The sequence below is a fragment of the Marmota flaviventris genome, chromosome 2 (genome assembly GCF_047511675.1).
Source record: "Marmota flaviventris isolate mMarFla1 chromosome 2, mMarFla1.hap1, whole genome shotgun sequence".
NCBI lineage: Eukaryota > Metazoa > Chordata > Mammalia > Rodentia > Sciuridae > Marmota > Marmota flaviventris.
The window spans coordinates 83,570,588-83,586,103 of NC_092499.1; the positions used below are offsets into that span (position 1 = coordinate 83,570,588).

Consider the following 15,516-nt stretch of genomic DNA (forward strand, 5'->3'; position numbering starts at 1 on the left):
CCCAGTGCCTCACATGTACGAGGCAAGGGCTCTGCCACTGAGCCACATCCCCAGCCCCCTATGTTCAGATTTTAAATAGGAACTCTCTAACAAATAGTTATGAAGAGTATCATGTGGATCAAATGCTGCTTAGTTATATTTTTTTTAAAGAGAGGAGGGAGAGAGAGAGAGAGAGAGAGAGAGAGAGAGAGAGAGAGAGAGAGAGAGAGAGAGAGAATTCGTATTTTATTTATTTATTTATTTTTTAGTTTTCGGTGGACACAACATCTTTGTTTGTGTGTGGTGCTGAGGATCGAACCCGGGCCGCACGCATGCCAGGCGAGCGCGCTACCACTTGAGCCACATCCCCAGCCCCTGCTTAGTTATTTATCCTATATACTGACTCAGTTGCCTGAGGTGGACCATTTTCATTTGGCCTTTTGCACCGATGTGGCTATTAGACAGTTTATGTGTCTCATTACAACTCAAAGAGAACCAGTTGAGGTTATAGTGGGTTGTAAAGAATGAAAGTCTTGGCTTCCACTGGTTTTGTGTAGCAGGTGCTTCCCAAGTATTTATCACAATGTGATATGACACTGAGATAAATAATGTCCAAGAAAGGTGATTATCTCCACTCCTGGAAGTATTTAAACTTTAAATAGACTCATTTTTCAAGACCAACCCACTTAGATCATATTTGTGAGTTGCTTATTTGAATATTATAGTCCGAAACACTTTTCAAATCCCAGAATGTCTTCTGGTCATGAGAACTAGTGGCCTGGAAGAGTAAGTATTCAGATTTCCGAATTACCAGGCTTCTGCTCTTCACTCTTCCTCATATTTAAATGGTCACTGCTTGCTTTCATTCAAAATTGTTTCAGCTCAGCTGCTGCTATTCAGACTGAGTCCTGGGTATAGAGTACTTGGCTATCTTTTCTGAGCAAAGAATTTCCTCTTTCTTGGCTGATGTCCCTCCCAACTACACATTTCATGATGGTGGCAGGGTGGAGTGTCTTCATCTCTGTACACCAGACCTAATTGGTGCTCATTAATGACACTGGATGAGTGAGTCTTTGCAATTGAAGTTGTGCTTCATAAATGAAGGGAATAGTAGGAGGAAGCTGGAAAAGCTCTTGATGTGCTCAATTCCAGCAGATTCTATCTTGTCTATGGCCAATAAACAAACCTGCTAGGTGTTACTGGAGTTTTTGCTTGATTTTTTTCCCCCTAAGAAGCATCTCTAGACTTCTTCTGAACTAATAGCATAATGGGCATCCTCAGGGTAAGTTTTCATGAACTCATTTATACTTTGGTGTCATCCTGGAAGAGAAGTGCATCTTGCACAACAAGCTGGACTGAAGCCCCTCTGTACTTCAAGTCTCAGCTGTGTGTGGCATCCTATGAGGGCAGGAAGTGCAGCCCTGGGCTGTAGAGGAGTGGTTAAGAATATGGATTCTAGAACCTGTCTGTCTGGATTCAGATTCTAGTTCTACCATTCTGTGGGTCTCTAAACATGTGCAAGCTGTTTAATATTTCTGTGCCTCAATTTCCTAGCAGGAAGAGAATAATAATACTGACTTTATATAGTTGAGATTTATATCAAATGGTTAATGTATGTGGAGCACCAAAACCAGCTTGGAACATAGTAAATATTCAAATGTTAGGTATTATTTATTTACATTATTCCCCATTCACTAGCTTAGTTAGTTACCTTCTTTTGGTTTTGGTTTTATTTATTTAATTTAATTTTTTAATTCTTGGTTTCTTAACTTTTAAAATGAGCCTCAAAACACTTTACATACTTAGGGCCAAAGAAAAATTTCCTTGGACCAAAGACTTGCTCCACTTTTCATGAAATTGGTGGGTATTGAGAGGATGCTGAACCTTATAATTTCAGTTCCACAGTGTGGAAGAACTAACACACCCTTCCAGTTTAGGTCCTATTTTTGTCTGTTGAGGGGCCTGGAAACTTATTCTGGAAATCAGTCATTAGTTGTGTTGCAGAAAATGAAAGGTTCTCACCAAGTATATGTGGTGTCTCCACCCCTCACCCATCTTTGCATATGTATCTCTTAAGAAGAATGATCTATGATCTGGTGAGATAATTCTTTCTCATAATCTTGAAGAAGCAGAAGTCTGACTTTTATCAATAGGCATTTCCTCTAGACAGCAAGCTTGTGCTGAGACTTAAATGACACCATTGATTTTTTTTCCTCTAGTGTCCTGGTGGTTTTTGATTTAACTTTTACTTCAGTTAATAATCCCCAAATAAGTTAGAATCAGATGCAAAGAGGAAAGTACCCATTTAGACACAAGATCAAATCAAGGTTTAGAAGGTGTTCTCTTATTTTCCTGATAGGTGTTGGTGGGTTATAATGATATGTACCTTTTTTTTTTTTCAAATTTGTGTGAGGGTTCCTTTTGAATACATTGGGAAAAAAAACATTGTTGCAATCAGAATTTCTCAGTATTAATGAGCATTATCTTTAGTATTAGAGAATATGACTCAAGTTATCCAAGGGTGACTTGCAGCCATTCCCCACTTCAGATAAAGCAAGACTGTCATTTTGCGGGTTGCTATGGCTTCTGTTTTGCAGAAGAAATTGCTGTTTGTGTTTAATACTTGGCTGCAATCTTCTTGGAGGTTTGCTCAAAGAGAGTTGGCAATATCCGTTAAGCCAGTTTGACTCTTCTCTCAATCCAGCACAGTGCCCTGTCCATTCCAGCGGCTCACTATGTGTCTGCTCACTGAACTAGATTTGAAAAACATTGAGACTTTCAGGTACAACAGGAAGGTGCCCCAAGAGGCAGGTAGGCAGCTAGGAAACAGTGCTTCAATTTTCCCCCTGTCCTTAAGTTGCCAGGTTCCCAGCATGTAACAGAGTGGTAGATATTACATTAAACTGATGTTTAGAGGTTGTTTTGTGTGTCTTTTTTTTTTTTTTTTTTAAGGCAAAATGGGTCTATGGTAGACACCTAACAAAGGCTTCAGATGTTTTGCCCACTAGGGGAATGTGGATCCTCAGGGATCTTTGATGAATTACTTTGCCTAACAAGGCAGAGCATGTGTTTCATTGTGCTGTGTGCCAGATTTGTTTAGGTGATTGGAGCACTAAAGCAGAGAGGGATGCTCTGCCTTCTTCTGCTACCAGGATTCCTAAGGAAGCCAGGAAGTCAAAGCTTGATGTTGGCACAGGAGCGCAGCTAGTAATTATTCCTGCTGAGCTGTTTACTCTGCCACCTAATGGTTGACAGACACTGGGTGTGGTGGGCGTACTTTCCTAAGTACCTGTTTGTAGAACTCAGGCAGCTAGGGCAGAGCTAAAACAGCAGTAATTTGAAACCAGTAGTGTTGGTTTTCCTACTCCAGCCGGCAGCTGAAATCTGCATTCCAGATGCAACCTGCGGAGAAGCGGAAGAAAGCATTAAAAAAAAAAAAAGACTTCAAGGGCAGTAAATTGACTGCTTTGAAAGTTCTGGGTACTTTAAGATGATCTTTACTTTTTCCCTTTTTGATTAGGGCTGGTAAGTGGCTGTTGATGTGGGTGCCCTACTAGTGTAGTTGTTGTTTTGGCTTGGCGGGCCCAGGCCTCTAATCATTTTCCAGATGGAAAAGAGGGCTCATGTGAGGAGTAGTTCAAACATTTTCTGCTGATTCACTTCTGAATCCCTTAGGCTGCTCCAGGGGGTGGTTAAGGACTGTCAAGATCAGCTTGCCGCCTCAGCACTTTCAGGAACCTCAACTTGCTCACCAATGAGGAAGTTGAATGCAACCAGGAGAACCGCAGGCACTGGGGCGGAGCTCCTCCTGAAGTCCTGACTGGGACTACGGGGCAGGCTGACTTTCCTATGACAAAAAGTCTTTTGTCCAGGGGAATAAATACGGAAGTCCAAGAAGAGCAGCCTCCTGTCCGCGTGTAGTAAAGGTGCGCAGCCTCAGCTGCTCCTGGGCATAGAGCTCCACAGGCTTTTTACGGTTGCCCGGAGCACGCCTCCGTCATCGAGTAAACCGGAAGGGAGGGCACAGTGACCCGAGGGAGACCAAGTGTATTCTCTGAGCGGCTGAGAGCCTGGCTCCCTCCCGGGTCCTGTTGCTCCCTGCCCTGTAATTTCAGGGCAGATGGAGTGGATAAATTGAGAGAGCACAGCGAGGGTAGCACAAGTCAGAGCTTCCTCTAAGGGCCTGTGGAGACATGGAGGAGGTTGGGAACTCTCTAAATGGCAGTGATGTGTCGGAACCAGAAAAATCCGAAGCTGGACTTGAAATGGCTCAGTCGATCCTGAGTAAGTTTTCTATGAAATCCCTCTTTGGATTTACAAACAAGTTGGAATCTGTGAAGCCTGAAGAGGAGGATGCTGTGCTGAAAGCATTCCGCAGTTTAGATGTGGATCCCACACCTCAGCAGGATGATCCCAGCAAAGGCTCAGATGAGCTGGAGGCAGAGGCTCAGGTGCCACCTGATCTAAGAAATGAAGGGAAGACTGAAAGCGTGGAGAGAGAATCGGAGGGAAGTCAGGGAAAAGCAGAAGCAGGGAGTTCTCTCCGTGGTCAAGAGCTTCTTCCACTTGCTACTTTGAATGTGGGCAGAGATGATGTCATCTGTGTCCGTGGGACCCTTGTGCATACCACCAGTGATTCTGACTCTGATGATGGAGGCCAAGAGCCAGAAGAGGGAAGCAGCACCAATGACCCAAAGTCCTTTAGTGTTAACTTATCTGAGCCATCTCAGGAGCCCAAAGAAAACCCAGGAGGTTCTAGAGAAAATGCTAGCACTGGGGAAATGGATGATGCAGAGCTCTGTGCAGAAAATCCTCAAAGGAGTCCATCTGAAATAAGCAGCAAATTGGAACCTGGCGATGATGGCCTTCAGACAGAGCATAGCCCCAGCCAAGGCCAGGCTGGAGAAGAAGGGTCCCAAGTCCCACCTGTAGCAACAGGCAAAAACTCGAGCGCTGATGTCACTGCAAGTGTCTCTCTCAAAGGAGAAGTCCCTGGAGAGAAGTCGTTCCAGCTTCCAGCTTTTTTCAGTGGGCTTCGTGTACTGAAGAAAGGAGCCACAGCAGAAGGAGAGGAGACCATCACTGAAATTAAACCAAAGGATGGGGACCTGGCTTTGCTCAAGTTGACCCAGCCTGTTCAGAAGTCTCTGGTGCAGACAGGGCCACAGACTGTGAAGAGCAGGGAGAGAGCAAGTGATCCGAAGGCCACTCCCACTCTCCTGGAGCAGCTCTCTCAGCTACTCAACATTGACATGCCCAAAACTGAACTGAAGGGAGCAGACCCCAAGTCGCCTGGGGGAGGAGATATGGGCTGTAGTGCTGATCAGGAGAGCCAGAGGGACTCTGAAGATGTCCAAACCCAGAGTGGCGAGGTCAAGCCAAAACCACCAGAGACTGCTCTGGAGGCCTTTAAAGCCTTATTCATCCGTCCCCCCAAAAAGGGGACTACGGCTGACACCTCTGAGCTGGAAGCTCTCAAGCGCAAGATGAAACATGAAAAGGAGTCACTAAGAGCTGTGTTTGAACGGTCCAAGTCCAAACCAGCAGACAGCCCGTCTGATTCCAAAAGCGTATGTAGAGTTTGGTTTTGCATTTTATCATAAAACGTGATGCCACATTATTTGTTTTCAGGTTTGCCGACAAAGTGAATTCCAGTTGCCTATCGTTAGTTTTCTTGCGTGGGTGAAAAATGATTTTAATGAAATCAAATCATCCTTGTAAAGAGTATTGAGTTGGAGAGGAGTGCTTTTCTTTCTTTCGCATATTTCTTGGAGTGTAATAAGAGGAATATATGTAGAGATGTGTGAGTAGGAAGGGGGAAACCCTTGCTCTGAGTTTAAACATCAATAGTAAATACTTATAAAGATTTAGCATCATGGGAAGCGATGCATATGGAGGTATAGCCTGCGTTTATAGGGATTTCCTCACTGCTTAATTACCCCTCTGTGAAAACTATGATTTCCTTTGAAAGTCTGCCATTTAGCAAAATATGTGTTTCTGATGTAATTGAAATGTTCCATTTGGCTATGGGGCTTCCTGATTGAGCACTGAATTTAGAGTGAGAACCGGGTTTTAATTCTAACTCTGCCATTTACGGGCTGGATGACCCTGATAATTTCTGAGTCTCAACCTCCTTATGTGCAAAATAAGGAAAATAACCCTTACTTTATGTGGTTATCATGAAGATTAAATTAAGCTCTGCATAAAATGTATCTAATTCATGAAAACAGTTATTCAAAGAAAAAAAACTTCAGATAATGTATGTATAAAGACTAGGAAGCACCTGTCTGGTGGATATTAAATGTTCATAAAAACGATTAATAGAATTTATTGCTTAAGATCAATTCAGAATGTGATTACCACTCCCTCCTGTATATTTACTATGCTCTTTTGAATCAAAAATTCAAGTCATTAGAAAAATGTTCTCAGATTGTGGTTAGAAACTAAACAAAAAATAGCATTCTTATAGATGTAAAAATCAATTCCTATAAAAATAACTTGAATGTGAAGGCAATCTCATTCATTTTTTTAATAGGAAAGAAAGAATTAAGCAGTGTGGAATACATAAAGAAGCGTATCTTGGCCTGTGCTAATGTTCATGGAAAATGCAAAATTAATCCTTATTAGTCCTGGAGTTGTTTGGAATATGATTGTAAACAGTCCTATAAATGTACTAAAATACAGTACATTTGTGTCTGTTTCTTCAACTCAAAGTTTATTTGTGCTTTTAAAAAATAGCCATAAAAAAAGATAATAAGGGTTGTGTAGTACTTGGCCTTAAGTCTTTTTGGTTGGTTTTTAATTTTCACCCCAACTGATCATTTTTACTTCTGGAAAAGAGTTGTACCTTAGTAGGATGTCTCGACTGTAATGAATGAGAGCAGTGTGCATCTGGCCATTAAAATTAATATTAGAATTAGTGTTAGCATGTTTGTTTTCAATAATTAATGGGCTCTGGCCACATTTCATTTTACTGATTTTTTTTTTTTTTGCCTACTTTTCAACAGCCTGACCAGAGCCCTACAGAGCAGGACGACAGGACTCCTGGCAGACTCCAAGCTGTCTGGCCACCCCCAAAGACAAAAGATACAGAAGAAAAAGTGGGACTGAAGTACACTGAAGCAGGTAATGTGAAAGGAAGTCAGGCACCCAGGAACAAATCTCTTCCTACAATAGCTTTTAGCACTAGTTCAGTAGACTCTCAGGATTTGGGGTTTTGTTTCATTATAAAATGTAATGCTGAATGCTTCTCTTTGGTTCTGCTGTTAAAGAAAACCTCTTTGCACATTTTCTGCTAGTGAGATGAAAGGTGAATGCTGTGGAATGAATGGAAAGGGGGCACGTGTGTCAAGTAGGAGAGTCTTTGGGGAGTGAATGGAGAAGGTAGATTGCACATTCCTTGGGAAGCAGCAGGTGGCTGGTGCTCATATAATGTATGAGTGGGCAGTGTTGTTGGAAGATGCAGAGTATGGTTCTCCAGAGCTGTAATCTGATTTCTTGTTTGTCTCTGAGTAATGCTTTTGAGATAAAGGCACCTTGTGCAGAGTGAATGTACAGATACCGTATCAGTTACTAGTTCACTTTCGTTAAACAAAGATTTATTTAATGCATGGCCAATTTTAAAGCAATCTAACTCTCTGGAAAACTTCCCAGGAAATTTTCTTGGGTCTATTTAAATGGAATAGGATCTAGATATTTTTATTCTTTATCTGAAGAGTTACGGATGGATATGTTTTAATATATCCATCCAGTGTGTGTGTATCTCTGATGAAACCTCTTTGCCTTCTTCCTGATACTTGGGGATTACCTATTGAAGGAGTCCAGGGACTGTCACTCCAAAATGTGGTGCCCTGGTACACTGTAATTTTACTTTAAAGGAACTTAAAAAGTAGCAGATGCACTAGGCACAGTGACTTGAGAGGCTGAGGCAGGAGGATCACAAACTTGAGGCTAACCTCAGCGACTTAGTGAGGCCTTAAGCAACTTAGCGAGGTCCTGTCTCAAAAATATCAAAATAAAAAATAAGAAAAGGGGCTGGAGTGTAGCTCTATGGGTAAGCACCATGGGGTTCAGTCCCTAGTACACCCCCCTCCCAAAACAACAATAACAACAACAACAAAAATCAGCAGATGCTAGAAGAGATGTTACTGTGATACCTCCTTATCTGTTTAAAGTCTGTATCCACTAAGGAAGAAAGCAATCACCTCGGGGGTTTTTGCTGAGTTTTCTTTTAACTAAACTCATATGGCAGGAAAAAAGACCAAAGACTGTTAACATACCTAGGTGGACTTTTGCTAAACACCATTGTCTTCTATTTCAACCCCAGTCAGTATTGGTGTGGGGAGGGAACTAAGATTCTTTTTTTTTTTTTTTTTAATTTTTTAATTTTATTTTTTTAAATTTTTTATTGTTGGTTGTTCAAAACATTACAAATTTCTTGACATATCATATTCCACACTTTGATTCAAGTGGGTTATGAACTCCCACCTTCACCCCATACACAGATTGCAGAATCACATCAGTTACACATCCATTGAAAGGCAGCGGAGCACAACAGACACTAGTATGGCAATATGTGAACTAAGATTCTTTTGTAAAGAGGATCATTTGCAATTCTTTACCTACTCTAGGGACCCAATGACTTTGTCCCAATCTACCAGATGTTTTCTCAGGCTCTCAGAGGTCCCTAGAAATCATGTACTATTCCTCTAAAACTTGACTAAATTTCCCATTTCCCCTCCCCCTATGAAATAAAAATGCATAGGCTTCAGAACCTGCTGGGCTGTGGGCTCATTGCTGTCACGTGCACGGTAAGACTGTGCTTTTCTCCCATCTCATCCATTTACTGTCAGTTCATTCTAGTGACCCTTTAGAGGGTAAAGGAAGCCTTTCTTTTCATCTCTACACTGTATATGACTTACATTTTGTTGGTTGTCTTACGTAGATGTGTATACTAAGATCATTATACATAGTTATAGAAAAATATTTTTTGTAAGTGGATCAATATCTGGGTGGTTCAGTAGGTTTTTCTCTTAATATCAAATATCTGTAGTGCTTGAGAGCATACTGGCAGGTGAATCTTCAAGTCATTTCTAACCTCTACTGTAAGTAACAACTGCAGACTTGTGATTCTTAGCATTTTAGTTTTCTGTAGTGCTTCTTGTATAGAATGAAAAGTTCCAATATCTTCAATGAAAGTATACATAGCCATTTCAGCTGGCCTGCACATCTATGGTTTTCTAGACTTGGACTATTATGAGTACAATATTGAAGCACCTGCCACATTCTTTTTTGTCATCATGTGGCACAATGTGATGTACCAAGGTTTCTCTAATAAAAACAAAACCCAGGCGTTGTAGTTGTAGCTCAGTAGTAGAGCACTTGCCTGACATATGTGAGGCACTGGGTTTGATCCTCAGCACCACATGAAAACAAAAGGTATTGTGTAAAACAAAACAAAACAAAAATTCAGGATACCATGAGCTCTCATTCCTACTTTATGTTGTTGGTTTTAGTCTTTTACAGTTTTGTCCCAAACAGTGTGGCAGTCTTGCTTGTGATAATGGGCATTTGTTGAGTAGAAAAGGAAATAAATACCACAATTTTTTAAATTAATTTTTAATTTGTTTTAATTAGTTAGACATGACAGTAGAATTCATTTATGTACTATGATATACATAGATGGGATATAATTTCTCATTTTTCTGAATGTACGAGTTGTAGAATCATATTGGTCATGCAGTCACATATCTACATAAAGGATAATGTCTGTTTCATTCTACTATCTTTCTTATCCATACATTCTCTCCCCTTCCCTCCCATTACTTCCCTCTACCTAATCTAAGGTAACACTATTTTTCTCTAGTGCCCGCTGCCATATTGTGAATTAGCATCCACATATTATAGAAAATATTTGGTCTTTGTTTTTTGAGGATTGGCTTATTTCGCTCAGCATGATATTGTGCAACTCCATCCATATACTGGCAAATGCCATAATTTCACTCTTCTTTAAAGTGAGTAATATTCCATTGAGGATGTATATCACACTTTCTTTATCCATTAATCTATTGAAGGACACCTAGGTTGGTTCAATAGTTTAGCTATTGTGAATTGAGCTGCTATAAACATTGATATGGCTGTGTTACTGAAGTATGCTGATTTTAAGTCCTTTGGGTATAAAGTGAGAAGTGGGATAGCTGGGTCAAATGGTGGTTCTATTCCCAGTTTTCTAAGGAATCTTTCCATAGTGGTTGCACCAATTTGCAAGTCCTACCAGCAATGTATGAGTGTACCTTTTCCCCCCGCATCCTCACCTCCATTTATTGTTCCTGTATTCTTGATGATTGCCATTCTGACAAGAGTGAGATTAAATCTTAAAGTAGTTTGGATTTGCATTTCTCTAATTGCTAGAGATATTGAACACGTTTTCATATATTTGTTGATAGATTGTATTTCTTCTTCTGTTGAAGTGTCTGTTAGTTCCTTAGCCCATTTGTTGATTGGGTTATTTGTTTTTTTTGGTGTTAAGTCTTTGAGTTCCTTATATATCCTAGAGATTAATGCTTTATCAGAGGTGCATGTGATAAAGATTTTCTCCTCAAGTTATTGATTATTTCCTTTGCTGAGAAGAAGCTTTTTAATTTGAATCCATCCCATTTATTGATTCTTGATTTTACTTCTTGCACTTTAGGAATCTTGTTAAGGAAGTCAGATCCTAGGCCAACGTGGTGAAGATTTGGGCCTATATTTTCTTCTTTTGGGTGCAGGGTCTCTGTTTGAGTGCCTAAGTCTTTGATCCACTTTTAGTTGATTTTTATGAGGGTGAGAGATAGAGGTTTAATTTCATTTTGCTACATATGGATTTCCAGTTTTGCCGGCACCAAAATATCACAAATGTTTTAAAATCCACCGTGAGTACTATTTTAGAGTATGTATGTCCTTAGTCTTTGCTTTCTGTCCTTTTCTATTTCTCTCACAGGAGCATTTCAATCTACCTTTGTGATGGTTTTTCCTACCTGTTTTCATGTAATGTGTCCCACTGAAGATCTTACATGAGATAAGGAAAAGTGACAGGGAGGGGCTGATAGTTCCAATAGGTGGTCTCTGTTGCACAGTGAGGCAGGGAGGGTTGACATAGTCTGCAGAGGTGTGCAGGCCCCAGCCAGCCCCCTCAGTACTGTGGCTCTCCAACTGTGCTCCAGGGTCTAGTGCTCAGCATTTTGAGAGCCTTCTTGGTTCTCATTAATCAGCTGACATACTTTAGGGGAAGGGAATTCCCAAAGAAGCATGAGATATTCCATGCCTGGAGGAAATTTATCTTTTGCCCCATTAACTCTTTATCTGTATGAGGTTGTCTTGTCATTTACTGCTAACTTCGAGAAAGTTGACATTTTCCCCTGTGATTTTCTTAAGCTCTGTTTTTCAAGTGAACAGGAATCTTACGAGTATTCAGTTTATAATTGAACACATTTTGTGGTATCCCCATTGGCTTCTCCCCTCAGAGAAACATGCAAAATTTGCCATTCAGTAGGGAACACAGAGGTGGCTGGGCTGGGGCTCAGTGGCAGCACACTTGCCTGGCGTGTGTGAGGCACTGAGTTTGATTCTCAGCACTGCATATAAATAAATAAAATAAAGGTCTATCAACAACTAAAAAAAGATAGGGAACACAGAGACAGAAATTAGATCCAGAGAGTCCAAGTTGTTCAAGTCTTATGCTTTTACATCTCCTTTATTCCCAGAGTGCATTACTTGTTAATCTAGTGAAATGGAAAATTAAGACTCCAGTGTTGCTGTTTCTATGAGCCGTTGGGTTATGTGCTGCTGACATCCCTGGCCAGTCATTGGCAGAACTGGGAGAGAGGTGGTGTTTTCACCATGAGCCCTCCACTGTCCTTGTGCTGCTCCTGGCCACTTCAGATTTGTCACTGCTTTGATTTTCTTCTTCTCAGAACTTACATCTCAATACCTGAAAAATCACTTTTGTTCAGGATAAGAAGGCAGAGATACTACCCTTTATGGCTTCTAGAGTCCTCTTAGCTTATGTAAAGGTGGCTCAACACTATTGCTGGTACCCACTGTCAGGTTTGCTCTCTCCTCCCACTCCCAAAGCCATTGGCATCTGCAGCTGATAGCACTGTGACAGCCCCCCTTCCTGCCTGCCAACCCCCCACAGTTGAAGCCTTTGGCTCCTGTTGCAGCTTCTCTGGTGGGATTGCCATGAAACTGTACCCATGTCAAGGGCCCTTCTATTGCCAGTCCTGAGCTTTTAGGAGCCTTGGTGATGTGTGATATATGAGAGAAGCCTCAGCTCCCTCCAGAGCTGTCACTCAAGGGACTGCCACCTGAGTTGTAGTTGATCTCTACTGCTGATTGGGGGCGAGGGGGGACTTACGTACTAATTCATATTGTGCCTGAAGTGCTCTGTTCAAATGAAACAAAGTGAAAAGGTATCTTGTGATATCATACAAAGTGGACCCAGAAGAAAAAAGTTTACCTTTAAATTTGGTGGAACAGAAGCAATATAACCTATGTTTTCTTCTATACATATAAGAGCCACTTTGTTGTATCTAATGAGGTTGTATGAAAGTAACTTGCCTGTATTCTTTTTAAAACATTGACTAGAAAGCATAAGATATTCTAGGTAATTGAAATATAAAGTTAGCATAAGGCCAAACTTTTGTTCATCCTAAACTTGAAAAAATTTTCTAAACCATATTATACACACACACACATACACACACACACACACACACACACACACACACCAAGAAAAATAAATGTAAGTGCATTCATACTAAACAAAGGAAAAGAGTGATTTGGAAATGTGGTTTGGAAAAATACATACATAACTTTATAAACTCCATCAACTCAGGTCCTATCAGGAATTAGGTAACACTCAAGTTGGGTTATTTGAGAATTTATCAGACCCTGTTCACAAAGATGGGGCATTGTTTTGAAAAGTGATGTAGGTAGAGAGGTACTCTGAGGTTAATAATAATGAGGAGTTTTGCCACACCTTCATGTGGAGGGGCAAGAGTAAGAGTGACTGTGGGGACACCAACATCTTCAAGGGAAGATGAGTGGTCTGGAGAGTGCTGCTGGAGAGGTGCTATGTCCTTCAGTAAAAAGGTACACCCAGGCCACTGTGACATGCCAGATGGGAGCTGGGGAGAAACAGCCTGACCCTCTTCATCACTCTATGATTTGTTGTCATTCCCATCAGCCAATCCGAAGAGAAGCCAGGGGAGTAGGAACCTTATGGTGCCAGCTTTTTAGGGCAGCAGAAAGGACCTAAAATAGGGTGCAGAAGGGAAAGAGTAGATCTAGAAAGGCAAATGAGTCATCCCTGCATACACTGCCAGCCAGGGGCAGCCAACAGGACCCTGGTGATGGAAGCTTCCAAAGCCTGCATGGAGGAGAGTTGGCACATGTTATCTGCCTTGATATACCTCACAACACAGGCTTCTAATGCAAGGGCACAAAGGTAAAATCCTGTTTTGTCACCCTATGGGGGAGTTGTATTTTTTATTCCCATTATTTCCTAGAAAATGTAATTACTATTCTTTAGGGCCTTGCTGTGTGGATAATTACTTCCTCTTAATGTACAGGGTTTGTTTACTGATCTAAAAAGTTTTTAAATGTTCTGTATATTACAAAATAAAATAAAAATTGGAAATATCCAGAAAATTACAAACAAAAGAAACTTTCTATGATTCTGTTTCAGAGAGACCATTGTCAAAATTATGAAATATGGAAAGCCTATTGAATTCAACACTAAGAAATAAAAAAGAAATTTTGGGCAATATTATAGACTGGTTTTCTCATTTGAACACAAGTGATTTTTACTAAATATTATCAATATTTTAGAAAGTCAGTGTTTCAATTAGGATAAACTCCTGGTAATAGGATTATTGGCCATTAAAGTTAAATGCCTTTTTAAAGGGGTTGATGCATATTATCAAATTGCCATAGTTGTTTTTTCTTACCGAGTGTCTTTATGTAAAAATTAATACAGTTCTTATTTGTGGTACTGAGAATTGAACCCAGAGCATTGGGCAGGTGAGGTGAATGCTCTAACACAGCCTCAGCTTTTTTTCAAAAATTTTTTTGAGACAGGGGCTCTCTAAGTTGCCCAGGCTGTCTTTGAATTTGCAATTCTCCTGCCTCAGCCTCAGCTAGGATTAGAAGAAAAATTAATATTGTTTGAAACTGTTAAATATTTTTCCTTACCATTTCCTTTTAATTTCATTTACTGTGTGTGTTTTTTTTAATGTGTAGAAGTTTTAAATACTTATGCAGTCAAATCTGTCCTCCTTTATTGTAGAATTTTATGTTTTTCATTTGGCTTAGAAAACTTTTTCCTATTCCTAAGATCACCTATATTCTCATATTTCTTAAGTTGTTTCTTTCTGCTGCTCTTCTCTTTCTCCTATTTCATATCAGAATTTAAATTTGGTGCACAATCTGGTAGAGATCTAAATTGTGAACTATTTTACAGCAGGCTTTGAAATTATTTTCCCAAAGTTTAGGCCTGCTTCGGCCTTTGTTCTCTCTCCTTGATGTATTTGTGTATTATACCAGAATCTTCATTATTGTAACATTACAGTGCATATCAGAGTCTTGCAGTTCGAGTTCTCTTGCATACTTTTAAAAAAGTAAGCAAGAGAATATATTCATTCTTCAAGAAAGACCTACCATTTACTTGGCTAAGTTTTAAAAGGATCCTTATGGAATTTTTATTACATTGCGTTATAAATTAATGTGAGGTAGGAATGAGAATTAATATTTCCATCCAGAATCACATCTTATAAAATTACATGTTCAGAGGTTTTTATGCCTTTCAATAAATCATACAATATGTGCTTATATATAAACACATATTTATATATATGTATATGAGCATATCTTACATATTTTTTCTAAGTATGTTCCCAGACATAGTATCTTGAAAAAATAAATGTACAGTATGAATTTGTTTAGCAGATTTGCTTCCTGTTCCAAAAGTCTTATGTGTCCATAAGAATCTAATGACTTAAGCATGGCAGTTTCTACAGATGATTTTCCTCCCAAGCCCAGGGCTTGTCAGGTGAGGGACACATTTATATAAACTGCCCCTTCAGTCTTACCGTGGTCACTGAGTCTTAATATTTTGAGACTAATTTAAAAAGCTAGTGATGATAGAAAGCCCCAGAAGGAAACCCTGCAGTTAATTTAACATCTATTTCAGACCCTCCTCCCCTAACCTGGCCATCTGTGTATGCCCCAAGTTCAGAGGTGGAAGCTTTTATTCAGTCAGCCCAAACTTGGCTTCCTTTGCCATCTGTGTCCTATTCTGTATTTTTAAGGATTGCTGGGAATGTCTCAATATTAAGAAATTTTAAAAATATATTATGGTAGATATCTCAAAGTTCTGAGTAGAAATGAAGTTGATGTTTGTGGAATGAAGATGGTACCTTTTGGGAATCTGTCAGGAACTTAGTGACCCACAGAGCAAGGAAGAAAGAAAAACACTCATGTTCTCAACAGGAACTGTGC

At 40.1% G+C, this 15,516-nt stretch overlaps 1 protein-coding gene across 3 annotated transcripts in view; it reads left to right on the forward strand.

The window, feature by feature from the left end:
• Positions 1 to 15,516, forward strand: part of Fmn1 (formin 1) — a 370,333-nt gene that overhangs the window by 91,349 nt on the left and 263,468 nt on the right. The window contains exons 1-2 of one of the 3 annotated variants that reach the window (XM_027926189.2): positions 4,173 to 5,549; positions 6,987 to 7,104. The exons of 1 other annotated variant lie outside the window; for it this stretch is intronic. In XM_027926189.2, coding sequence (XP_027781990.2) covers positions 4,173 to 5,549; positions 6,987 to 7,104 — 1,495 coding nt within the window. Of the gene's footprint in view, positions 1 to 4,172; positions 5,550 to 6,986; positions 7,105 to 15,516 lie in introns of those variants that run through there. One more of the 3 variants, XM_027926187.2, reaches the window with a different exon arrangement.